Source organism: Corvus cornix, chromosome 8 (genome assembly GCF_000738735.6).
Source record: "Corvus cornix cornix isolate S_Up_H32 chromosome 8, ASM73873v5, whole genome shotgun sequence".
Classification (NCBI taxonomy): domain Eukaryota; kingdom Metazoa; phylum Chordata; class Aves; order Passeriformes; family Corvidae; genus Corvus; species Corvus cornix.
Window position 1 is genome coordinate 29,793,238 of NC_046338.1, and position 27,414 is coordinate 29,820,651.

General features: G+C 40.7%; 1 protein-coding gene across 7 annotated transcripts in view; it reads left to right on the top strand.

Annotated features, from left to right (window-relative positions):
• RABGAP1L (RAB GTPase activating protein 1 like) overlaps positions 1-27,414 on the top strand; it is a 243,198-nt gene that overhangs the window by 50,755 nt on the left and 165,029 nt on the right. For all 7 annotated transcript variants that reach the window (XM_039556022.1, XM_039556018.1, XM_039556017.1 and 4 more), the window contains 2 exons: positions 3,334-3,427; positions 7,894-8,044. In XM_039556022.1, the coding sequence (XP_039411956.1) occupies positions 3,334-3,427; positions 7,894-8,044 (245 nt within the window). The remainder of the gene's footprint in view (positions 1-3,333; positions 3,428-7,893; positions 8,045-27,414) is intronic.

Genomic DNA, 27,414 nt, shown 5'->3' on the forward strand with positions numbered 1-27,414 from the left:
GTTGCAATTCAGAACAAAACAGAAAACCTTTGAGACTTAACTGTTCCCTGGGGTAGTCTTAAAGCCTGTGTGTATGCACACATTCACAACCCCAAGGTTTGCTCCCTTGAGATGGCTTCCATCGTCCACTTGCTCTGACCAAGTTCAAGTTTTACTGCCCAGTTGATGGCTCTGAGAGGTCAGGGCAAATACAGGAGGAAGGGACAACGTTTAGAAGAAGGGATTTGTGGCTTTCCCAGCAGAATAAGGGTGGATTAAATCATGCTTTGGCTAATTCTGCTGGCTTACAGATGCTATGGAGTGTGGAAAAAATGTATAAAAATACTCAGAGAAGAACATACGCAGTTAAATATCCCTCCCATGGCATCTTTGTTTTTGTAGTTTATACCTTAATGCTTTAACAGGTTAGAATATGTAAATACTCGTTAGAATGGAAACAAAGGAGAGATTTTTAAGGCTGTTTATTCTCTTCCCTTTGCCCTGTTCTATTTTGAAGTTTGTCGTTAGCGTCTTTTGAAAGGGAGCATATGGCATTTCTAATTAAGGCCTGAGATTTTCTGACATACAGCTGAATAATACATTTCAAACACTGCCAAACCTTCCAGATGAAAGAATTTTCTGCCTGAAGCACTGGAGTGTATGTGCTGTGTAACACTGGTCTCCTTTAGAACTTCGAAGAATTTTGCATGGAATACCAGCACTGTCAGAAATCAAGGGGTTTGTTTCTTCAGGCTGGTGGCAGTATTCCTTGGCAAGCTCAGGTTTGGATCTGATAAGAGCTAGTGTGCTTTGTGCTCAAAGGGTTCAGTGTAGCTTCATTTTGAAACGTTTTGGTCTGCTGGGGGATTTTAGTCATCTTTACCAGATTTCATTCCAGGCTGCAGGGTTTGTTTGTGTGTATTTGCAACATTAACTCTTGGAGAGATGTGCTGTAGTTCTTCAGTCTCTCCAAAGAAATTCTGATCCCTTCAGCATTTTGTGCCAAATTTTCTTCCTTTACTTGGAATGCATTAAACCTTTCTGAAATTGTAGTTTGTGATGAATTCCTGATGTGAGCTAGGTTTCTTGAGATTCTTAATCTGTACCAGTATCATTAACATGTATCTTGTGTCTCTGAATGGCAAATGCGCTCATCTCAGAGGTTTCCTCAAATTTTTTTCTTCTTTCCATGGCAAGTAGAAGGGACTGCATTTATTGTTGATCCCTCTGACGCAGTTGTGCAAATCAGGAGAGGAGAGAATTTTAAAAATGTAATGCATTTAGTTACTCTTTTTTTGTTGGTTTTTTGTTAGTTATTGCCGTGTGTGGTGAGGAAATTGGCCTTTACATTCTTTTTGGTAATTTTAAAAGGGAAGCTGAATCTTCAAATACATTTTTTCCCTCAGAACACAACTGATTACTGGGAAACCTGTTACTGTGATACCAAATTTTAGTTAAAATTACAAACTTGGGGGTTTTAGATTTTCTTACTTCCATCTTTAGCTCTAGTGAATGCATGCAAAAGATTGGGAAACCTTAAAATCCAGGGGTTTGTGGATTTGTGATGCAGGTGGGTGGTTTTTTTGTTTGGATTATTTTTAAATCTATTGGGGAAGTATTTAAATGGAGGTTGGGCTTGTGCTTGGGGACTGTAAAACTGTGCAAACAGGTTCCAAGCTAAAGGCTTTCACCAGTGAAGTGTTCATTTTGAAACACAGAGATTTCTGCTGTGCTTCTCTCAGGGCAGTGTTTTTGCTGTTCATTGTCCTTGAAATACAGTATATGCTGTCTTTGTCCTCACAGCTCACTGTCAAATTCAAGCACTGGTGGTATTTTATTAATGACTTGTATTTGACAGCTGCTAAGAACATAAATTAGAAAGCTGTAATTGAAGTGAGAATGATAAGGATGAAGAGTTAACAGGGTAATTGCACAAGTACTGAAGATCCTCTTCTACCTGAGCTACTCTGTTGTCGACATAAAACTGGAGTTGAAGTGTTTAATGTGCCTGAGGGAATTCGGGATATTAGGTCAGCAACAAAATGTGACAGAGCTGTGTGGAAGAGAGTATTGGAGGGATTTGGGGGCAGATGTAGCTTCAGTTCTTCTTTTTATGTTACGTTTTCACTTCTGGAGACAGTTCAGGTCATAGGAAAGAGCAGCCTTGGAGCCCTCTAACATCAAATTGTCCATGGCTTCAGCAGCCTCTGAGGGTAACTGGTTGCCCAGAGAAGCTGTGGCTGTGCAATTCCTGGAAATGTCCAAGGCCAGACTGGACAGGGCTTGGAGCAACCTGTGCTAGTGGAATGTGTCCCTGCCCATGGCAGGGGGGTTGGAACTGGATGAGCTTTAAGGACCCTTCCAATCCCAGTCTGGGATTCTGTGATGATTAACAGGGCTGTTGCTGTGTCTCTTTTTGGGTTGTGTTTCCTACTGAAGACACGGAGAGCTGAAGCCTGTCAGCATCTGGTGGTGTTGAATTTGCACTTGTTTAATTCTTATCAGTATTTTATTCAGATAAAACTGGAAAAAGTCCAAATAACTGCAAGACCGTATTTGCATAAGGACTTGCCATATGGAGTTAGACTGTCCAGCTTACTGTGGGCAGCTGCACAGGCCCACAAGACACTTGGAAACTTAAGGGGCACTTGGATTGGATGGTTATTTGAGCATGCTATTCCAGGCCCACATGATCCCTTCTGGGTTTGGCTGTTAGTCATATAATGGCACGTATCCCTCCCTAAGTCTTTCATTCTTAGTAATTATGTGGTTTCATTTGAAGCAATCCTCTCTGTTCCATGCACTGTGACCTTTAATGTCACAGTCTTGTTTTTTTTCTGCTCATCCACGAACTTACTTCAGTAAAAAAATGATTTTGTGGCTCAGAGGAGGCTTCGTGTGCTCAGGGTACCACAGGATAGCCAAAGGGACGTGGTGTAATGAAGTAGCATTATCTACTATGCTTTAACAGAGACTTCTCTTCACGTGAACTCTGGAGTGGATGTGACTTCTAGGTAACACTGTGAAATTTCGTTAAATGGAGAGCTGACAGCCTTGAAACTTTTCTCTCGTAATGCTGTTCTAGGTCCCAGTCCTTCCTCTGGTAACACTGCTGTGAATTATTCCCTAGTCCTGTTCTTTTAAACTTTATGATAACTTTATTAATATACTTGTTTTTAATGTCTGCTAAGCATTCTTTATGATTCCATTAAAATTTGGTGTCTTTTTATGCTTTTAAAACTGATATATGAGAAAAAAATTGTCTGAGACCTGTATGTATGCATCTTTAGTGTCTGTGCTCTTGGGTAAACCTGTGCATGCTTTTGTCTTCTTGTTTTTTCTTTATTTTTACAGAGAGTGATAATGAACTCTCCAGTGGCACTGGTGATGTGTCAAAGGATTGTCCTGAGAAGATTTTGTATTCCTGGGGAGAGTTACTGGGGAGATGGTAATGATTTATTTCTTACATTAGATTTTAGATATTAACCTTTTATTTGGTTTATGATACTATATGCTCCTGAGCAGGAGGCTTGAAATACTTCAGCTTACACAGTTTAAAAACTAAAATGCAGGACACATTGTAGTTTTTAAACTTAATTTAAAGGGGACTGGTATAGATAACTTGGAGGTTTTTCTGACAAATCTTTGCCACAGCATGTGCAAAAGTCTGGTTTTGTTCAGCGTTCGAGAGTGTATTTGTATGTGCTCACAGAGCAGGTATGAGTCTTCACAGGCAGAGCTTTCTGGTCATTTGGGGCTGGGTGTTAAATCCTCGTGGATCTCAATGCCAGGATAGGGCAGACACAGCAACTCCCACGCGTCCCATCTAAGCCATTCGTGCCAGCTGATGTACATTGAATTTGTTTAGAAGCACTTTTTTCCCCTATTTTTTAAAATGTGCTATATGTAAGCACTTGAAAAGGAATCTAGAAAGACTCTGAATCCTCACTGGAACTGTTTCTGTTGCTGAATAAAACCAAGACTATTTGTAAGCCCAGACTATGTTCTCAACAGTGTTATTTCTGTTGTTTAATTACTTGCTTCAGTAGCAGTGCATACTGTGCCAAGAGAGGAGAAAGTCTGGCTGTTTGCTGCCTCACAGAGACCTCAGCAAGTGCCAGAACCACTTACTTGGTTTTCCCTATGTGAGGAGGAGCTCCTGCTGCCAGAGACAAAATAATCAGAGGGCCTTAATCTGGAATTGGTGGTTCCCTTTTCCTGACTCCAAAAAGAGAGATGAACAACATTCTAAGGATTTGTTTGGGCAGTTCCTCCCTTTACTTGGCTACTCCGTAGCTTTGGAGAAATAGCCTCTTGCTGGTGACCTCATCTGTATAGCAATCTCACACAAAGGTTTCTGGATGAGGCATCACAAGGTTTTACTGAGCTTAACTGAACCCTCCCTCTGGAACCCTCTCCAGGGTGTTTTTAACTATTCTGTCACCCAAGTTTCTGACCTTAATCCAAGATCCAAGATTGGAACAAGCTACTTTTCAATTTAACTTTTTTTTTAAAATTCATTTGTCAGTTGATTCTTTCCTTTTTAACCTGTGTCCTTGACAAATACCTGAAGTCTGTGGATGAGCATGCTGAAGTAAAAAGACACCCACAGCTCATTGTCTCCAACTGTTTCTTCTGATTACTCAAGTATACTGATCGACGAGACAAAACATTTAAGACTTCTGGAATAAACTATTTTGGAATCCTACCATAACTTACACATAAATCAGAGAATTGTTCAGTAGTTAAAACAGCTTAAAATCAGTTAAAAGTGTGGTGAGATCCAAGCCTGTTTGAAGACTAGCAAACATTTCTTCAGGGGTGTCTCAAGCAATATTACCTCTTGAGAGAAATTCAAGTCTGGAAACTACTTGAATTCTTGAATAGTGTTATGCTACATTTTACGAACAAAACTTAGAGTAACAGATGAAAAATGGTAAGGACCTGAAAGCTAAAAATAAATTGAAATAATACCTTTTAGTGTGTTGAAAAGTGTGCCATATGTTAGTAGAAGATCTGTGCACTTGTAAAAAAAAGTAAATAAACAAAAATTAACATATCCACTTGGGGAACTGGTATGCTGATTTGTCTCTTAGATGAAAAATTTCTTGGATTTTAATTGCTTTTTGTCGTGTCATTAAAATGTCACTGTAACCTATTGGACTCAGCAGAAACACTCTTCCAAGGCTCCTTCACACATTTAAACAGAAATAAGAATAAGATAATTTACCAAAAAGATAGAATGAATAATTGAAAAGTAATGGTATATCTATTTATTTTGCTATTTACTGCATCCTCAGCATTAAAGTTGCTCTTGCCAGCTAAGGTGGTTTAGCTGACTGGTCAACTATTTCTTAAAAAAACCCCAGTAGCAATGATCAATAGCAGTCTTTGATCAGAAATATGTGTTTGTCAAGTTGGAGCATAGTCTGTGCATTGCTGCTCTGTGTCCTTGCTCTCTGATATTTTAAAATTGGGTTTATGAGTTTTGTGCAGGAGAATTGCAGCATTTTGTAACAAAGATGTCAGCATCCATGAATGGTGACCCCCCATGTGATAAAGGGTAAGGTTAGAATAAGACAGGATTATTTTATGCTCTTTTCTGTTGCTCTGAGCAAGGATTATGGATGCTCAAGCTGTTGCCCATTCAGTTCTTGGGAGGCTGACAGTGGAACTTAGTAATGCTGTCCAGCATGGACTCCTGTTGCTAAAGTATTATTATATTATTATATTGCCATATTATATTATATTATTATATTACTATATTGCCATAAAATACAAGCACAGGACAGAGCCAGTAAAGTCAGGTTGTGTAATTCTCGGTTGGGATTATGTTCAGGAGGGTGCTACAGCATGTGTGTTTGTACTGGTTCCTTGGTGTTGCTGAAAATGTCCCTGTTATATTTCTGTGGGAAAGTCCCTTTTTAGCTGTTCATTTGATCAGCTTGCCCAGTCCTCAGCCCTTCTGTGTATCTGACATGACACGTATGACCAGATCCGTGCAATAACCAAACTAATCCACAGCTAGAGCTTCAACTTCCTGATGTATTTACTATCGATTTATTCCTCAGTGTGCATGTCATAATTCTGTAACTGCTTAGAGTATCTGGTCATAGAATCACTGAATAGTTTGGGTTGGAAAGGATCTTAAAGCTCATCTCATTCCAACCCCGTGCCATAGGCAGAGACCCCTTCCACTGTCCCAGGTTGCTCCAAGCCCCATCCAACCTGGACTTGGACACTTCCAGGGATCCAGGGGCAGCCACAGCTTCCCTGAGCACCCTGTGCCAGGGCCTCCTCACCCTCACAGGGAAGAATTTCTTCCCAAGACCCATGTAACCCTGCCCCTCTGTCCATTTAAAACCATTCCCCCTTGTCCTGTCACTGTCTGCCCCTATAAAGGTTCTCTCCCTGCTTTTTATAAGCTCCTTTAAGGTACTGAAAGGCTATAACAATGTCTCCCTGGAGGCTTTTTTTCTCCAGGCAGAACACCCCCAGCTGTCCCAACCTGTGTCCATAGCAGAGAGTCTGCAGCCCTTGGAGCATCTCTGTGGCCTCCTGTGAACTCGTGCAAGTCCTTTAAGCCAAGTGCTTAGTGCTTTTAATGTTTCTGTGAATATTGGTTTTCTTTCTCGCTCTTTCCCATTACTAGGGTAATGTGACTGGCTGCAAAATGGACTGAAAAAGAGGAAAGGAACTAGTTTTTTATTTGGTTATCTGAGGGATAAAGATGAAATTACTTCGCATTCAAAAATAAAAACAATTATTGTTTTTAAAAGAATAAGGGTATTTTATAATCACACTCTTCAATTCTCAGGTCATTTGGAAAAATGGGGATATACTCCCCGAAGCATAGGAAAAAGAAATTGGGTAGAGTACCTTTTACATTTAAACAACAGTGGTAAACTGCTCATGTCCTAGTGACCTGTTTCATAGAATGAGTACTCTAAACATTTACTGCCAAACCAGGGTCAAATTGCAGGTTATTTAATTAATCACAGCTTGCTGTCATTCAGCCAAGCAGCCACTCTCACTACTCTCCTAGCTGGAAAACGTAACTGTGGTCAAAGCACTTGGAGAGCACAGCACTTCCCACGGCAAAAAGAGCAAAAAATCAGTTTGGGCAGCCTTCTGCTGATTGCTCTGAAATTGTCCTGAGTCTACGAGAGCTTTCCTCTAGATCAGCAAATGCTGTTCCTCTGAAAGAGCTTTTCAGCACCTGCGACTGAAAGCTGTGTAGTGTTGTGCACGTGCAGTGATGTTTGTGTTCCCACATGTCTTGGGGTGTGTGAGTACAGCCAGGCAGTAAAGCCCCAGCTCAGACCAACAGGCAGATCTGTTTGAAATCGTGGGATTGTGCAACGGTGTGTGCAAGAGTTCCTGTCTTGTGGGACTTGGAACACACTGTTGGCATGAAGCATGGAACTAGAATTTCAGTCTTCATAAATAGTACTCTTGTCTTTTATTTGTTTCCCCAAATGTATTTTTCGGTACAGCTCACGTTATTTTTAATTTATTTTTCTTAACCTAAACTAAAACATATATGTTGAACAAATATTTAAATTGAATTGTCTGCACAGATGGCATATTTTTCTCTTTCAATTCAAATTGATCTTCATTAGCCAACTTAGTTCAATTTCTGCAACCATTTATTGTTAATTTTCATTGATGTCTCCACACCTAGAGAATTTGGATACCATTACATTTTGCCACTGGTTCTTACTGTAAATCCTTGCAGAGTTTTTGCTTTCCATCTGACAAATACTAGCTACTGTAGCCAGTGGAAGAAAAGTTTGTGTTGCCAGTTGCTGACTCTGCTTTAATGAATAACTTCAAAGATTTTTGGTGTTTTTAATCTTTTATTTTGACTCTTGTAGTTGAAGTATAACAGGCAAATGATCATCTTTGTTTCAGGCACAATAACCTTGTTGTGAGACCAAATGGATTGTCCACTCTGGTGAGGAGTGGTGTTCCAGAAGCACTGAGGGCAGAGATCTGGCAGCTGCTGGCAGGATGCCATGACAACCAGGCAATGCTGGATAAATACAGATTACTCATCACAATGGTGAGGGATTTATTATTTGTTCTTGCCTTCTTTTGTTCACTTTCCTTTGGTTAAGATGAATTCTGCTGGGCAGCAGTTTTAGTCAGTGGCAGGGCAGCAGAAGAGTGAAACAGTTTGCCTTTTTTTAAGCAACTGAAGTTGTGATTATGTGACTTTACCTCCTGCCATGGGTGCCTGCTGCATGGCATTAGTAATAGAAATTGCTGACCTATATCCATAGTAGTGCTTGACATTTAGCTTTCTATTCTCTTGCTGTGATGATAATAAGAACATCAACTTGTTCAGGTGTTTGCTTGTGGGTTTTTTTGTAAACTCACATCCATCGCTTTGTTTTTTCAGAAGTTAGTTTTACGGATGCCTTAATCCCAAACAAACCCAAACAAAATGGCACAAAGTTGAGGGTTTCTTCTTTCTGTTGTTTATTTTTAAAAAGAATGTTAAAAACATTTTGACCTAGCAAGGAATCACTCTCCTTGCTGTATGGGTGAGCTGAGAGGAGAATCCTTTTGGGAATCAGTTCCCATTCTGTGTCCTAATGTCATCAGTGCAGTCAGTGAGCATTCTAAGAAGTCTGCAGAGCTGTTAGATCTTCTTAGATCTATGATGGCAAGAGGGAGGACCTCTGTGTTGTGTAGCACGAGCTGTGTGCAGTGTCAGAGGTGATGTCAGCATTTGGGGTTCTGGAGCTCTGCCGCTGCAGGGCTGTTCCAGCTCTGAGAAGAGCAGCAGTCTCAGATATGCTGTGAATGGCAGAAGCGGATGGGGAGGGTTTCATGTGCTGCTCAGAGCACGTGCTGGATTTGTTATCTGGGTTATGAGTTATCACACAGAAATTCTGGGGTTGTTACTCACAGTTTCCTTTCGTAATGTTCTCATATTGTTTTGCTACTTGTCCTCTTAATTTGACGTAATGAATTATGTTTGTGAAGTTTAGAAGCATGCCCAGAGTGAGAGCAGTCCTGGTGGCTTCTTTTTTCTTTACCAAGAAGGAAGAATGCTTTGATAGTGTAAACTTTTCATTTTGATGTTGTAGCTGTGTTATATTTTCCTTAGAAACCATTCACAGGACATGTGTCAGCTGTATGGTGCATCAAAGCCACCTCCCTTATTTGCTCCTGCTTTCCAAAAGTGGGAAAGATGTTTGTTTCATGGCGGAGGAGGGAGTGGAAAACTTCTAAAATGCACGGTTTATTTTGATGCTGGGGCCTTGTGCCTTAAAAATACCTTGTTACACTTGGCCTTTTCACTACAGAAATATTGCAGTGATGTGTATTTTGGAAGATGATATTTCATACAGTATTTAATATAATATATATTGTATTTAATATAATAATAGGAAATATTTCAGTGTTACTTATGAAAAATTTAAATCCTCTGCTGAGCTGGAGCATTTATGCAAGCAGAGTTTTTTTCTAAAGTAAATAATTTTCCTCCTGAAATGACAAAACTGCTTCTGTAGTCTGACTGTCTAAACTGCTGGTGATCACATCATTTGGCAGTAAAAGACTCATGTAAGAAATGAACAGGGGAGAGCCTGTGCCATACCAAAGCTAGGCCCATCTTTGGGAAGAGTTAATGTGGGATACTGCAGAAAAAAAGCTGATTTTTTTTTTTTTAAATGAATTATTATCTGGTATTTATGTCTGTGAACAGAACTTCTCTGTTTCATTTTGTGTGTCAGTAATGTGAATTAAGCAGAGAGAGTAGTAAAACGTATATTTTAGTAGTATATACTACTGAAATCATGGTTGTGGTGTTACCTTATGTGTGTCAATAATAACCTAAGAATAATAACTTAATAATGTTAAGCTTCAGAGTTATTTGGGTGTTAATGACTGTTCACTTGCTTCTCCTGTATGAGGAAGCAGAACTGACTTCTTTTCTCTGCATTATTTGTATGCTACCATCCTAATATACCAACAACATGAACTCTTTTTTTTTTTGTTTTGTAATTATTTATTCTTCCCATCAAACCCATAATTTTCATCTTGATTATTTCAGTTTATGTATATGCTTGCACAAATTCCCCTGGTATTTTGGTCTTTCTGCTTGATGTTTCTCTTCTGGAAGCTGGATGTGTTTGTGGGTGTGTTGAGCCCTTCAGCAGTGTGTTCTGTGCACAGACGTGTTCCTGAGCGTGCTTCTGGAAGCCATTCCTGCTGGGGAGAGCTGGTGATGCTCTGCACTTGCAGTCCTGGGAATGAAGTGGGCTGAAACAGCAGAAGTAGGAGGTGGTACAAACACCTACGAACTTGAGCCATTGCCTACTGACACCCCACAAGCTCCCAGAGCCTCTCTCCCTCTCAGACAGCTCCCCATTGCTGCCCAGTTCCTGGAGCAGTCCTGAGGTTCTGTCCCATGCTGCCCAAGGTAGCAGATCCTTCCTCTGAGCCTGCTCTCCCAGCACTCCAGCCCTTCATCCGGCCTGACGTGCACTCCTGGGTTAAATTGGCAATTGCAGCACCTCAGTGAGAAAGAGGGCACTGGAGACCACTAGAAAAGTCTCTGCTGTGATACTGTCACAGCTTGAAAGATGAACCTGATACCTGAAATTCTTAGTGCTGAAAACCTGATGTATGGTTGCCTCTTATGGGGACAGAGTGAAATCTGGTAAAAACTCTGACTTTACTACAGTGTTACTGGTTAACTTCAGGTGAAACTGTGCTCGCTGGTGAGAGTTGTGTTGTTGGCAGGCCAAAACTGTGTGCAGTGTGATACTCTGAAAGACAGCAGACTCTCAGCATTTAAATTTAGTGCAGAGACCATGATACAGACACATTTGTTGCTCTATTCCAGTCTCGTGCAGCAGTGCTGTGTTCGATTGGCCAGCTCCAAGTCCCGTCACCTAAGAAATCTGGCTGTGCATTTATGCTGTATGTATCCATCTGCATGCAGAGCTGGAACCTGCTGCAGTGTTTCTCAGCTTCAGGAGTGCTTGGTTCAGTGTGTTCTGGAGGAGAGGGTAATTTGGGGCTTGTTTTAGAGTCTCAATTCAGCACTGAAAGCAAAATAAAATGTCTCATTTAGAAAAATCAATGCTGCACTCATTTTCTCCAAAAGGCCTCCATGTCCTCTGGTCCTGTGCACTGGAGATCAGCAGTCTGTTAAGAGTGAACTGTGTTCCCTTTCCCCTAGATCAGAGCGTTCATTTCCCATCTCTAGGTGAGTTTGGAGTTCCAGGAGGGAAGGGAGGAAGAAATACTTCGGCTCTCACAAGTACTGACAAGCACTACCTTGCACTCTCTTAGGTCTTCTGCTGAGTTCCAGCTTGATGATTACCATGAGTTGCTCAGGAATTTTGACTGGAGCACAATAGTAGGCCTTGCATACAGTTTTAGAGAGTAGGAGTTGAGATCTGGCAGCTGCTTCATTTCTGACATATATGTAAATCTGTTCTGTGTGACAATCAAAAATCTGTCTTACTTTCCCTGCAGGCATGTGTGCCATGGGATCTTCACAGTGCTGCACGTGGCACCTGACAGGAAGGGGAAAGTAAAACATACATAAGAAGGGAGAAATGCGTATTTTTATTTATGTAATTATTTTAAGAAAAATCAGATCAGAGTGAGAAAAATCTGCTTATGATAATGAAGGGGTCATATTGGTATTTTAAGAGCTTCTGAAAAAGCATGTCTGATCTGTTTGTTAATGTCTGATCTGTTTGTTAAAAGAATATAAGTAGAAAAACATGCACGAGCTGAGGTCAGTTCATTGACAGAGTGTTTTCTCCTGCCTGTGTGACATTATTTCATGTTCACTGGTTCCTCTGCAAAGACTCAAATGAATTTTTCCGTGATGAGGTGTGCTCAGAGCTCTGATAAACTGGTGGGTGCCCAGGCACAGTGTACCCTGTTTAGGACTGGAGTGCTGGTAATTGTCTCGTGCAGGAATGGGGCTCCCCTTGCCCCACTGTAGCCTTGTCAGAGCAGGTGTCAGTGTGTGAATGACAGAAACCTGCTGTCAGGTGATGACAGTGATGCAGCAGCTCAGCGTAAAACACTTGTTGCCTCTGCATGGGGACAGATGTTTTATTTATTGCATCTTACACTGCTTATTATTAGAATTCTGCTTCTCTGTTTTAGATGGTTTCATTCCTGCGTGTGTTCTCACTGCTGAATTTGTAGGGTGAGGCTTCTTTCCTGTCAGAGGTGTGTGTAGTTGTGTAAGTGAAATGAGAGCAGAAACAGAAGGCTGTCGCTCACATTCTGTAGTTTGAAAACTTTTGGGTGGACTGTTTTAAGGTAGCATTTCTGATTGTTAAATGCATCATTTATTCATAAAACATTTCCAGTTTACAGTATGAATTCCCTTAAGAAATGAACTTTATGTTCATCTAACAACGTATGTAGACTTATTTTATTTAAATGCAGCTGCTGCTGTGGTTTAAGGAAGAAAAACTTGCTTTAAATTTATTAGTATTATTTTTTAAAGTAAGATCAGAAAAAGAAGCCTATTCTCAGATAAAGTAGATGTTGGCAGTATTCTATTACTCAAAACAATGAAAGTTTGCGTAGGAATGAGAATGCCTGGTTTTGAACTGGGTGGTGACATTGAGTCGAAGGTCTTAAAGAAAGATTGAATGGCTGTCCTTCCAAATGACTGGTAAGAGAACCAAAAATAAGATTATTTGTTTATTGTCATAATTTCCTTTGTCAGTATGAGCTCATGCCCAGAACAGTTAGAGATAATAACTAATTAAAGGGTCAGGCTTCAGAAGACTTGGCCAAAACATAGCTTTTTCTGCTGACTGTATTTTTTGGTGTTTTGTGTCTGGACCAATAACATTTCAGGTCACTCCACATAAGAGTGAAAATCCTAAGAATTCTTCCAAGCTCTGAGAGGCATTGATTTGGGGATTAAATATTGCCATATCATGAAAATAACGGATCTCAGTAATTTAATAATTTGAAAATGGCACTAATCAGGGTTATCACTACTCCAGCAGTATAATTCTCATACAATAGTGAGGAAATACAGGAAAGAATTTTCCATTGCTGCAGAAGATGGAGCAAGTGGATTGGATTTGGGGCTGGATGAAATTAATCAATTTAGTGCTAATGTATGTAGTTTATATGTTCAGTTTGCACCAGCATTATTATTTCTTGATTCCTACAAGACAAATCCTCTTGTTTTAAAGCAAAAAGAAAAAAATCCCAAATGTTAGGGTTGCAGGTTTCTGGAATTGGGTCTTGTCCAAAATTTAAAAGTTAGGATAGATGAAAACAGCAAATCCCCTTGTTGAAGTTTCAACATGTGCTTAAGCACAATCTTCCATGTGTTGAATTAACTCTGATTATTAATCTGTTTCTTGGTGCATCTGTCTTTGAACTGAGCTCCAAGGACTGAAGATCAACTTTCATGTAAACCTAATGCAGAAATCTATTTATTTTTTAAACTTTGAATTTACCCAAACTGTTCAAACAAGAAAAGGTATTTGCAGCTTTATTTCATACTTCATATTTACTTGGCTTTTTAATTTTTATTGCCAGTTTGCTTGCATAGTTAGTAAAAGGAAGACTGAGGAGATAACAAGTGAGTCACTGTTTCATTACAAAGAAGATTAAATCCAGTTGACTTTGAAACTGGTGCCTTGATGCCATGTTTGTGTGGTTTTGTTCATTTAGTTTTTAAATTTATTTTATTTGTGTGAAGCAAATGCAATTTGTGTGAAACAGTTTAGCAGGGACTTGAGAGAATTCCTTACACAGGAAGGCTATTTTAGTGTGAGTAGAGAAAATGAATCAAGCTTGTTATTTGCAGCAATACCAAAGGATGTTAAGTTAGCACTAAGAAGGGGAAAAAGGAATATTTTTTTGTCCCAGTGGCATCGTGCAGGGTTCCACTGCTCAGTGTTCTGAGACTAATTAATCAGTAAGGGTGTCTAATTAAAAAGATGACTGTTCACCAGCTGCCGCAGCAGGCTGGTTAATGGACTGAAACATTAGGGTATTTTTGTAGGAAATATTTGTGTTCAGAATGCTGCATCTGTTTGTCCTGATTGAAAATGGGGGAGTTTAGGCCTCTGTAGCAAGGAATAGATTTTTTTTTGCATCTTTATTTCATCTCTTTACTAATTAGGCATTGTCTCCCTTGACTTTTAAAGGAAATAGATTTCAAGGATGGCATAGCAGTATGCTAAGCAATTATAAAAGGTCCTCTCACACAAGGATCAATGATCATTATAATAAAAATGTGATTTTTGTTTTCAGTTGACTAAAAAGAGAAAGAGCTAATACCTATTGTTTTGCTTTTTGAATGAGGTACTTGAGTATTAGGCAAAATAATTCGGGACGAACTGGTCACTTTTTCAGAGTTTCCTGTTTCTTTTAAATTCAGTATGTATAGGCAGTTTCTTAGGTTTTGCTGTTCCCCACCTTTTCTTAAAGGGTACGGATAGGATGACTGTTACTTAACTCTTCTCTTAAACTGAGATCATTCATTTCGTGGCAAGTACGTTCTTGATATTTTTATAATGTGATGTAGTTTGTAGAGACAAATCAGCTCATGCTGGTTAGAGTGATGGGAAACCTCATTTTTGGTGTAAGCTGATGTGTTGGTGCTGACAGTTACAGTCACCTACTTTGAATTATTTTAGTGGTGCTGCAATACTGTGGGACAATAAAGTATGTATGAACTGAAAATACTTCCCAGAAATCAGTGAAAAATTATTGTCTCTGAAGAGTAGAAGTTGATAAAATTTTAATTCTTTAAACAGCTTCATTTAAATTCAGACTTCAGATAAAAGGTTTAGTTTATGATAAATGTACCAGGGTACCTAGTTCCATAGCAAATGTTAATATTACTCATACAAACTCAGGAATAAAATGTCCCTAAGGTGAATTTAATTTGCCAAGTTTTGATTCATTTAGCACTCATCTGGAGAAAGTCTTTCAATTTTGTGTGCACAAAAGGGAAAATCTTCTGCTCACTCTTGATCTTCAAAGGAATTCATCAGTTTAATGACAGGTCCCTTCAGGAGATAATGGAGGAGCATCAATTAGTAGTTTTTATTTTTATGTTATCTAAATTTTAATGTTTATGTATGATACTTGAGGTGGAAAATACCACCAGTAGTATTTTATATTCAGGACCTGCATAAAATTATAAAATGTTAATGCTGCGTTAAGAATTTTTCTGCAGTTTGTTTTCCAAACAAAGCCACACATGAGAACACTAAAATGACACTCACAGTACAATTCCTGGCTCTTGAGGTGATGTATGACCTCTCTGCCCTAAAAGTCACATAAATTGACACATTTATTCTGAAGGATAGAGTATAAATGGGATTTGCATGTGCCCTCTTGGAGTCCGTGTTCTGTTTTGTCTGCGTGAATTTACGATCCATTATCTGCAAACCAGGGGAGCAGAGTTGCCCACCATTTCAAACAGTGATAAAACCAAGGGTGTAATCAGTATGATGGCCTGAATAGGTTTAAGTGATGGTTGCTGGAAGAATTGATATTGCAGCAGATAGTGTCATAAGCTCCGGATATATGAATATTGATGCAGATGACAAGTGGTTTTTAAGTAGGATGGAGTTGGGATGTGTCACTGCCTCGCTGTTCCCTTGGAGTGTGGTAAGAGCTGCTAGTTCTTGGCACCTCAGAGCTCATTTGAAAAATCCCTGATATTCCTTCCTAGATGAAGCATGAATAGGTATCTCAGTTGAATTTGAACGTTGGTTTGTCAGTAGGTGTTCAGTTTTCCTGTGGCAGTAGTGATGCTGATGCTGAAGGAGCAGCTGTAGTAAAGAGACATTTTCAACGGCGGCATTCTGCACCCCTGAGTAAAACTGGATCGTTGTAGTGCTCTGCAGGGTGTGTTGCCTTCATGGAGTTCTGTGTGTATGATCTTCCCTGTTAGCACAGGGCACTGCTTACCTGAGGCAAGTGGTTTTGTCGGTGTCCACTGCAAGAGCTGGGATTGCTGAGGGATAATTTTGTTTGAAGCAATCAACTTGCTCTTGGTATTCCTCTTTGCTCTCAAATTCCCTTCTTCCCAACCGGCCTCTGCTTTCAAATAAAGCTTGCATAACTGGCATTCAGGAGGCTGCAGCACTCCAGAGCTGGAGCTTTAGCAATCTTAAATACCTTTATTGAAGAGAGCAAACCACCTTTTCCTGACTATTAGTGGCTGGTTTCAGTGTGTTAATGTTTGATGCCATGAAAATGAAAGAGCGCTCCAAATGCTTCGAGATGAACGCTAAGAATCCAAACATTTGGTGTTTAAAGGCTCCTAAAATGCCTTTGTTAGCACCAATACTGGTGGTCAACACTTCATTAAAGCATGTTTTACCATAGCTGTGGACAGCAGTTCAGAACAATTGAAACAGGAACAAACCCACCAAGGCTTGAGCTGCATGTGTAGAATATTAAAGCGTACAGAAGTGATGACTACCTCACTTAAATCCAAACTGGAATTTGATATAGGAGTGAATTCTGAACCTTTTGCTACCTTACTTTATGTATGACTTCTTCATGGTAAACCCCAAATGACAGTTATTTGTGTGTTCTTAGGACATTATTCTAGCATGAGCTAGCATGAAGGTAGATTTTATGGTAATCACTTCAAAAGAGATGAGAAACCTATAGATCTTCTTTACAGTCTATATCCATTAAGGAATTTTTTCCCTTTGCAGTGATGAGCATGGTTGTACAAATTAAGAGTCATGTCCCCTATCAGCGAGGAAATTTGCAGCTGCTGAGGTAAACTAACCAGAAGGAGATTGATTGCAGTCTGCTACTGCATATACTCTTTCTAACAATCTTTTATGTAGGTTTTTGTGGACACACACAAATATTTTGGCAGCTAGGATTTTTTTTCTTGTTGAGAGTTTTCATCAGTTGTTTTTTAAACTGACAACCAAATACTGACGATATGGAGCTTCACATATTTTAATCATATCCTGCATATGACAAAGCTGTCTTCATATGGCTGGTTTGTTTTCAGAGCAATCCAGTTTCAAAATACGCCCTTTTTTTTTTACTCGGTAGTACAAGATAGAGCCTGGATTAAAACTAAATCCTCGTTAATGGGGATTGCAGTTTCAGACAGCGTGCTTGCCAAAAGGGGTTTCTTGTACTGCGTGTTCCATCTCTTTTTTATATCCTTACCTAGCATTTGCAGGGCTAGTCACAGTACTTGTGGAGTTGTATTTAGAAGATTTCCTTCCCCCCCTTTCCCTCAGAGAGATGTACTGTTCAGGTGTGGTGTGAGGATGAGATGGGAGCAAGCGCTGGGGCTGGGCAGGATGGACAGGTGAGGCAGCCTTACGTAGGGTAATGTAACATTGCAGTCTAATTAAACTTTTGGTGCCTGTGTGGCAGAGAAATTGGAGGTACCTTTTGGAACCATGCCCCCTTTCTTTCATGAGTTTGTAAATGTAATTCCAGGAAGCTCTTTTGGTCTTTGTTGTTACTTCTAGGATTTCCTTTGCCTTTCTGTGAAGACTCTCCAGTTCTTTAATGGGAATTTGAAAATACATTAACACACAATAGGGATAAAATATACCCACAAATGCTAGAATGAATATTCTTTGATGATGCTCTTACATATGGATGTATACATGTGTGTTCAGTGCAGAATGGCTGCCCCTGATATAACAAGAATCCTGGTGCTGAATGCCAGCAGGGGATTTACACAGCTGGCAGTCAAGGAGTAATATTTGGATGTCTGCTCATTTTCTTTGAACTCAAAACCGTGTATTTCAGGCAGCCATGCGCTTGATTAAGTTTAGGCTATTACACAATGAGGAAACTAATTTCATAGAAAGCTCAGAGCAGCAGTAGCTGGTTGTCTTTTCAGGACTGTCTGCAGTGTCTGGTTGAGTCAGCAACAAGCCTTGAAAACATGCAGCCGGGCTCCTTTAGCCCAGGCAGAGACAGTGTCCTTCTGAAACTTTCATTTAAAGTCTTGATATTCCCATGTCTAAGATTTACCCTGACTCATGAAAATGGATGTACAGTGAGTGTTGTACATGGAGTTTCCTTTGCAGAAGCTGTTGATTGGTCACAGATCCATTAGGTAAGATACTTACCCACGTGATTTGCATTTCTAGAAATGCTAGCTTCACATGATGCTTGAGAGGGAATGAGTTAACTGTGTATCCAGCCTCAAGGATTAATACTGGGGCTGGGGAAGCAAAACTGCAGGAATACACTTGAATTTTCAGTGTTAGCTTTGCTGCACAGCCCTGTGTATTATTTGAATTGCCAGTGTACATCTGACTTCTGTGCTGCAATAAGGAATTCATCTGATTCTTCTCTGTTTAGTGCAAGTGAAGGGCCTGACTTTGAGCTGTGATTTTGGCCATGCTAGCTCTTGAGGATTGTGGTGAGAGGCTTTCCATGTGGGTCAGAAAAGAGTTATGAGTACTGCTGGTAGCAACCTTAATTTTCCGTGCAGTGAAGCCAAAACAGAAGGCACATGCTGTGTTAAAATACCAGCTTCCAGTGGGATCCTGGCACATGCTACGCACATGGTTTAAGTGCAAATATTTCCAGTACAAGTTGCTGTTTCTAGTCATAATTTTCTGAAGTATCTGTTAAATGCTTTGCTTATTATTAATTAAGGCTTGTCTCAGTATGGGTTTTGGAATATTGCACGGTGCACACAGTTCTGTTAATTTTTAATAGAAGTAGCAGTTTTGATAATCTGACGAATAATGGATAGGAGAAGAGTTCTCTGAGATTGTTGTGGAAGTGCTTGTATAATTAGGAGCCCTGTAATGATCATCTAGGACGTATCAGAAATTTAAATATATTATCATCTTGTAGTCACAGGCATCTTTATAATTCTGTACATACAAAGGGACAGAACTCTGCTGCTTCAGACGAATAAATTTTGGTACTTCCTAACTTTTCAGTACTTCATTTAAAATCATTAAGTAACATTTATCATGGAATCCTAGAATGGTTTGTGTTGAAAGGGACTTTAAATCTCATTGTCCTTCCACCCTCTGCCATGGGCAGAGACGGCTTCCACCAGCCCAGGTTGCTCCAAGCCCCACCCAACCTCGCCTTGAAAACTTCCAGAGATGGGGCAGCCAGAGTTCCACTGGGCAGCCTGGTACAGTTCATGGATCTAGGTAAGGTTGCCAGGACAGCAGATAAGTGGTACAAGGTGTTTGTTTCTTCCTAATGACTGTGAGAACTTGCAGTGCATAATTTTCTACTCACCTTGTACTTCTTAGAGTTCTCTGGAGTTGCACTAACTGATCTCTAAAGCAGAATGCCCCCCAAAAAACCCAACCTCTACTTGTCTCTGAAGCTCTTTCTGTAAATTGACTCATAGATGTTACATTTTAAGCCAGCAGAATGTTTGATTATTCTACTTTTGACTGCCTTTAAAATTCTAGTTGCCATAACAACTTTATTTCTTTATTTTTAGCACATCAGTTGCCATAACAATAAAATATAGCTTTTTGAATGTAACCATTTTTCCTTTACTTTTTTTTTGCTTTGTGTTATGAAGAACCTTCTTTGAGGGTGAAAGGAAATGTGGCAAAGCTCATCCCCTGTGAGTGCTTGGGTTAGAACGCTAGCTTAAAAATAAGTCTTTTTTTACTCTAGCCTTATTCCATTTCTGTGGCATGTTTTTTGACTACTGAGTGTTTCCATAACTTAGACAGAAAAATGAATGCAAATCACTTGTGTAAAACCTTTGTAAAAAATTGCTGTTTCTCATTCTTATTTCTTTTAGGTAGCATATTAGAAATCCTTAACTGTTAAGAGGGTAATTTCTGATATCTTTATTTCAATATATGGAGTGGCTATAAAGTCACTGAGGTGGAGGCAGTGTTTCGTTCAGCCTGTTGATATTTCGTGTTTGGGGCAGTTTTATGTGATATATCTTTAAGATATATGAACTAAGAGATTGACTTTCAGCTTCAAGCCATAATCTTGAGCAGAGGAGAGAGGTTTATGTGTGAATTTAATGTTGGTGAAAGAAGTTGGCCTTGAATTCAGTCTATAGACTTGACTTCTCCAGTCCCTGATAGTGTCCCTTCCAAAAGGATTTGTAGATCTCAGTGTTGTCTTTTTATTTAACCTATTCTTAGTGCTGATAAAGTATATATTTAATTTCATTTTTTTTTCTAAGAGATGGCAAGTAATACCAGGTTTGGTATTTCTTCTAGAATAAATGATTTCTCAGCTCACATAACATTTTACATGTGCCAATTTCTGGCTATAAATATAAACGTCCTCATTATCTAATAAGACAAAATTTGCTAGTTATTGGAAGTTGAGTGTATTTAGATGTCATTAATCTTGAAAAATAGTTATCAGATGTATGATGATTTTATACATTTTAATTAGCTATTTTTTAACTGGGGGCTGTGGGGGGGAAAGTCAGTAATTCTTGCTTTCAGTGGCATTTTCCTAACACCTCTCATTTCTAGATTCCACTTCTGTGAGTTACCCAGGAATGTACTTCCACTGTTATTTGCAAAATTTTCCCTGTAGATCATTCTCAGTAGGAAGCTGTTCTTGTCCTTTCTCCTGCGTGGATATTGATCCAAGTGTGTATAGATCCATGCTGGAGGAGAACAGAAGTGATACCTCTTCAGCACTTCCAGCTGGGAGGAAGATTTGGTCTAAATGAAGCTGAGCTTAAAATCCATAAAAAGAAAATGTGCCACCCTTCAGGTTATAAATAGTTAGCATGCCATATCATTTTCCTCTTTTCTATTTCTTCACAATGTGGTAGAATAGTAATCCCGAGTAACACTTAGTTTAAAAATAGTCTTAAAAATCCACTATTTGCTTTGATTATTTTTAGCTTTTTTGTTCTCAGGGAGTAGTGGAATTGGATTTACTGGGATTTGAGGTTGGTACCACCTGCTCCCTGCACTGAAACAAATAGTGGCTCTTTAGTTTTGAACTGGTTTTGCCCATACCAACAGTTGGAGCTGTGACTTCATCTCCTAAATGATCCTGGTTGTTCAGTGCTTTTCTGAGCCACCTCTCGTGTCCTTGAGGAAGAACTATTTTTAAAAGCTCTATTAAAGGAAAAGTTTAGGGTGGAATGTGTCAATTGTATAATCAACTAAAACATAAATTGTTGGTGTGACCGGGCACGTGTTTCCAGCCAGCCTGTCTGGCTTAGACTGGATGTTCCAGGAGAATGTTCTGTGGCTGTTTAACCCAATCCACATCCATGGAGAGTGGATTTGATGGTGCATGTCTGTGTGTTTGTCACATAAGAGCTGGCAGTTCACAATACTAAGAGAATTAGGCTGAAGTGGAACTGTTCTGTGGTACATCCAAACTTCAGATTTTGAAAGACAGACAGGTATATGTGGGTTCAGTCCTCGTGTTCTTAGTAGTTGCTTTTGCATGGGCCTTAAAAGTTGGCTGCCTAATTAAGGCTGCAATAAATTATTCATCAGTTGAACTCATTAAATCAAAATTGCTTGCCTTTTAAAAGGTCATGCTGTAGTTGAAGAGAACTGTTTGGTTTGCAGTGGGTGAAAAATCGAAGCGGGCGATCACAATGTTTGGGATTTTTTTTTAAATAGCTTTAAAATTTCTTATTCTAGCTCTGCTGGAGTGGAATTACTGCTAATACTGACTGAGCTTATGCTCCTGCCAGGTGAGCTGGAATCCTTTTCAACATACACTTTCTTGGTGCCCACTTGAAATACGCTTTTAGAATACCAGTATCTGTGGAATGTAATTCCTGGCTTGACACAGACAGAAGTATTAGTAAAAGCACAAGTATGTCAAAATATGCCTCCAAAAAGTTTGACTGAATGCAGTACTAAAATCTCTTACGTATTATTTTGAAATACGGAAAATGATTCCCACAGGAAAGGAAAGGGCAATGTTACCTGCACTGTGCAGACTGTTCTCTATATTTCAGCATTTCTTCATTTACAGTTCTCTTAATTGCTATCTTTTGTCCCGTGATTTAATACTTTAATCATCTCTTGAAAGATGGGAGCAGTGGGAGATAGTAAGTTGGTGTTGTTTTGCCAGTATCCTTTTCTTTTTCTTTTTTAAACTGCTGCTAGTGTAAGAGCAGGTGGTTTAGTGTTAGTGGCACCTGCATGAAATTGTCTGAGGGCACAGGTTGAATTTTTTGCTTTTCATACAAGAAGTTTTTCTTGTGCTTCTTATAATATATGGTCAGTCAGTAAATAGCGTCCTTCTGTAGCTTACGTGCTGTTTAAAGCAAATGCTCTTTGGTTCCTGAAAAATGTTAATTATCACCATTCAGTTGGCTGCACAGCATTTCCCTGAAGTAAATTCACTTCTTGATTGGTAGCTTATTGCACAGAATTTTATTTCTGTTGATTCAGGACACAGGAGTTTGGTGGTGGTATTTGTCACTCTGGACTGAGCTTCTAAAGTGGATTCAATTTGTCGTAGGACCGTGAAGATCATCTTGAGGGAAGCTCCTCCTTAAGGAAAATGTTCCTTTGTATGAAATTCAGGAAAGTATTTGCTCTGTATGCATCCCTGCCCATGGTGGGGAGAGCTGGAACAAAATGATCTTTTTAAGGTCCCTTCCAACCCAAAACATTCTGTGATGCTATGAAATACAATCCATGAGATCACAGGCAGTAATGTTTAAAGGGAGATTGTAGCAATTTACTCCAAAAACTTGCTTAATATTTATTAAATACATGACTAGTATTAGGAGTAATTTGAAAGTTTTGAACTTTAGAAGCATTCAATGTAATTGTTGCTTAACAGCATGAAAAGACTGCAAAATAAATAAACTTGCAAATGTGAATGCCCATCTCTCTCTACTGATCCGCATTAAAAAAAAAAAAACTTGCCCATTTCTTCTTGTTCTGCATCACAGCATCCTAATTACCTAACACTGATGTGATCCTGGCTCATATTTGCATCATTAGAAACAGCAAAGGACTGAGCTGAGTCCAGCTGAGGATCAGGCTGAACCTGAGCCTCCTGGAGGAGTACTAGTAAATATGCAAAGGGATCTTCAGCTCCCTTCACATCTCTTGACCGTTTAGAAGGCTGCTGTCCCCTTCCGGTCCTTCCTGAACTGCCCTCACCCTTGACTCCAAATTACACCAGCCCCTTCCTTCTCCCCCCGCTGCTCTGCTGCTGCCACCAAATCCAGCTTTGCCCTAATGCAGAAAAGGCCTGTGATGGTTTTTTTCCTGTACCCATGAGGTAAGAGCTCCACAAGAGCATCTGCAATTCAGAAGCGCAGCTGTGTACCTGGTGTCTCTCGATCTTTGTTGCAGCACAGGCTATGTGGGCCATAGCACTGTGAAATGATTTATGGCATTCTTTAGGATCGTAGGGTGGGAGGGAGAAGGGAAGGAACTGATCTCTGGTAGCAAAAGTGATAAATGAGACTAGCAGGTGGAGAAATGGTTTAAAAGTTTCTACAGTATACTGTTTCCTTCACAACTGACACTTCTGCGTTTTCACCACTGGTCCAAGTGGGTTTAGCCTTGATGAGGATGAAGACAAACCACAGTAAGAAAACTTCTGAGCTGCTGGTGGGAGTCACAGGGAGAGTGGTCAGACATTGGAACAGGGGCTGTGAAAACTCTGTCCGTAGAGATGTTCACAGCTCAGCTGAATGTAGGACCCAGCACAACATGGCTTAAGTGTGGTGTTGGATCTGATTTAGAACTTTGGCCCTGTTAGGAGCAGGACATGGGGTCAGATGGTACCCATAGGATATAAGGAGTTTGAGAAGCCTAAGCTTGTTTTGAGAAAAAATGAAGGGTTTATTTGTATGTATGTACTCCTTATATCTCATCATACGCCTGTGCTGAGGTCAGAATCCCTGTGTGTTCTGTGTGAGCACGAGCTCTCCGTGGCAGGTTTTAAATAGACAGCTGTAGTGGGTGGATTTGGGGAAGAGGCTTTATATTCCAAATACCAAACAGAACAGAATTCTGCCTTAAATACAACACTGATATGACTTCATAGAGCAACTTCAAACACTTAATATGATGTAGAAAACGCTATCTATGTACACACACACACACAATTTTTAAGGCAACAAATGATTTTCCTTCCTCTGCTACTTTAAGCTGCACTAAAACTGAAAGCTTTATAGAATAGAATTACTCTGGAGGCATTAAAAGCAAAACCAGGGTGTCCATAAGATACTTGGACAAGTAAATGCCAGAGGTATTTTAAGATTGAAAATAAAGCAAACTGAAAGGAAGACCTTTGTTCTTTACGCTTAGGAGAAAGTATATAAAAGAAGAAAATACTGTAAAACAAAACAAAAAAAAGGAGTTGGGCAGAAAAAATAGAAGCTGATGAGTTGGTATGTATATCAGCACTGTCATTCGGGTCTGCATCTAAATAAATAACTACTGTGTTCCTCATCCCACACTCTCAGCTGCACCTCCTTGCTCTCATCAATGCCTTTAAAAAAGATTTTACGGAAATTATTGTTGTCCATTTAATCCAGCTGACCATCCAATAATTTAACAATGAAAGACTTCAAACTAGAAATGAGCGGTGTGATTGAGCTGCTGCTTCATGCACTGCAGGGATTGCTTCCATCAGTCCTGTTGCCTTACAAAAAAAGGATTTAGGAAACAAATACTGCTATTCCTTTCCAAACAGAATGACTAATAGATTGTTTTCTTGCTTGGAGCTTCTAAATCTCCTTCCATATGGACTTCTTCTGTCTGAGAAGCTTTATCTGGTTTCCTTGCAGGGTCACACATCACCGCTGCTTTCACAGCCTTGCTTTGCATACACAAAGCTCATGCTCCTACCACATCCCCTCTGTTTTCAGCAGGATCAGATGGTGCGAGTCTTCTGTTTTGTATGGCGACTTGTGTTGTTTCTAGCTGATGTAATTTATAAAGAAGGTGTGGAATTGCTCCTTCTATTCAGCTTGAAGAGTGCTCAGTTCTCCAGCTGGATGTAACCATCTATGGGAACTTGTACTCCATGTAGGATGCTGCCTTGCTGACAGTAAGGCAATTCTTCCAGTAGAACTTTTCTCTTTCTCACTTTCTTCTCTTAAAACACAGATTAAAACAAAATCCTGAAGCATGTTTTGTTTAAAACTGTGCCAGAGGCCCAAATGTGTCTCTGATCTCCAAATAAAAAAACTTTTCTCATCGAGCTTTTAACAACATTCTGCTACAGCTACATTTTGTAACATTCCCTCTGTAATTCAGTAGTTTCATCAGGACTGGTTGATTTCTGCTTAATTTCCACTTGCCTCTAAATATACGTAAAACAGCACAACTTAGTGCCGTCAGCATGCTGCAGTTTATAGCGAGTGGCTGAGGTGATGAAGCCGCTGGCAGCTTGCAGCATGACTGGATTTTTGGTAGTGAAGGAAGCCTGCTCGTATTCCCAAAGAAGTCAAACTTCCCTACTTTTTACGTTGTCCCTTTAGCTATAATTTCTTTAGAGGACATGCTTTACGTGCATCTAGAACCAGCCAGCAGAGGCTGCCATTGATTTTCCTGTTACCTGCTCAGCAGAGCCTGGGTTTCTTGCAGCAGACCTGAAACATATGGCTGCTGTTAGTGCTTGTTCTCAGAGCTGAGCACTCTGGGCACACGCAGCAGGCACCAGCTGGGGCTGACCTGAGATCAGGGTGACTCAGTGGTTACTGTGACATTCGGAAGCTTTAGTAGTTATCAGTCCTTAAATCTGTATGGAGCAGGATGTACCAAGCACGTAGTTCCTGTGGTCTGCTTTGTCAGGCTGTACCTTTGCTTATCTCATGCCCCTGTGTACCTTTGGGGCTCCTAATGTCCATTTTCAGGTCTTTTGGCCCTTTATATCCCTGGTGCCAACCACGATCTATCCCAAGGAGAAGTGGGAGAAGTACTGGGCACTGCCATGCCTGTGCACACTGTTTATGCTCCTCCTTCTCCCCCACAGGAAGGGTGGGAAGAGGAGGAATAAAAATTGCTCCCTATTGTTCTGTCCATGGTATGGATAACTGGGGCTTAAAGCTGTGCTCAGGGACTAAATTTAGTCATTAAGTCTGTTGTTGCAGCCTTTTACCATTCTGAGGTATCGGAGATAGTTGAATTTTTTCCTAAATCCTCTGATAGAAGACTTTGGAATGATCACATGCCCTTACTGCAAACCACTTTTACACTGCTGCAGTTTGTGCTGCTTCACGTTGCTACAGACTTGTCATTCAGGCTTGGACATTCGCTCCAGGCAGTACTTGAGATACAAGATGTTAGCTCAGGAGCAGCTTATTAAAAATTTGCCTTTGGTTTGCCTTGGAACTAGAAGGATTTAAATCACTGTAGTTTCTAATGACTTGGTTGGTTAAAGTCTCCTATACCAACCAAGACACGTCTTCTGCTGAACAATAGCCCAAAATGCTGTTCTGTGGTTGGTATTTTGGTATCTAAATTTGCTGTTTCAGTGTCTAAGGATGCATGGAGTGTCTGTGTAAGATAACTTTGATGGTTGTACTTCTGTGACTGGGTTTATTTTTGGGAAGCGCGAAGTAAACAGAAGTTCTGAGTACTTAATCAGGGAATAGCTGCATCTGTTTGCAGGAGGGGAGAGCTGAGCTAATTGGTTCAGTTTGGAAAAGAATATGTTTCAAGTATTTGTGTTTAAACCGGTGTTGAAGCAATTAGGGCGCTGTTAGGGTACTACTAATACTGGTCCAGTGTCAAAACCGGGTATAGATGAGTTTGTAACATATATGTGTTAAGTTTGGAAGTAATTAATTAGGGGACGTCATTAAAAAGGGGGCTGTAATTTTGTCTTTTAAGGAAGACTAGAAAATTTGTGTGGAACTATGGCAGGTATTTTACCAAGCTAAACCTTAGCAGGTGATGCTTAAAAGGTGTGCGCGCAATTAGTAACGTGGGAATAACGTGGGATTGTTGGAGTAAACAGCGTTAGCGGGGTGACGACGGTGGTTTGTTAGATTATGCCTGGGTTATGTATGCACATCTCTCTGCGAGGGGTGTGTTGACTTCCTGGCTTCCTCGGGAGGCTCCCGGAGCGCAGCGGTTCGCGCCGGGGTGCCCGGCTCGCTGGGCTCCGCTGCCCGGCTCGGTCGGGGCCGCTGCCCGGCTCGGTCGGGGCCGCTGCCCGGCTCGCTGGGCTCCGCTGCCCGGCTCGGTCGGGGCCGCTGCCCGGCTCGGTCGGGGCCGCTGCCCGGCTCGCTGGGCTCCGCTGCCCGGCTCGCTGGGCTCCGCTGCCCGGCTCGCTGGGGCCCGCTGCCCGGCTCGCTGGGGCCCGCTGCCCGGCTCGGTCGGGGCCGCTGCCCGGCTCGCTGGGCTCCGCTGCCCGGCTCGCTGGGCTCCGCTGCCCGCGCTGCTCCGCTCCCTGCGCCCGCTGGCGCTCCCGGTGCCGGCGGCGGCGCCATTGGACGGAGCGGGAGCAGGGAAGCGGCCGGCACCGCTCCAGCGCTCCGGGCTG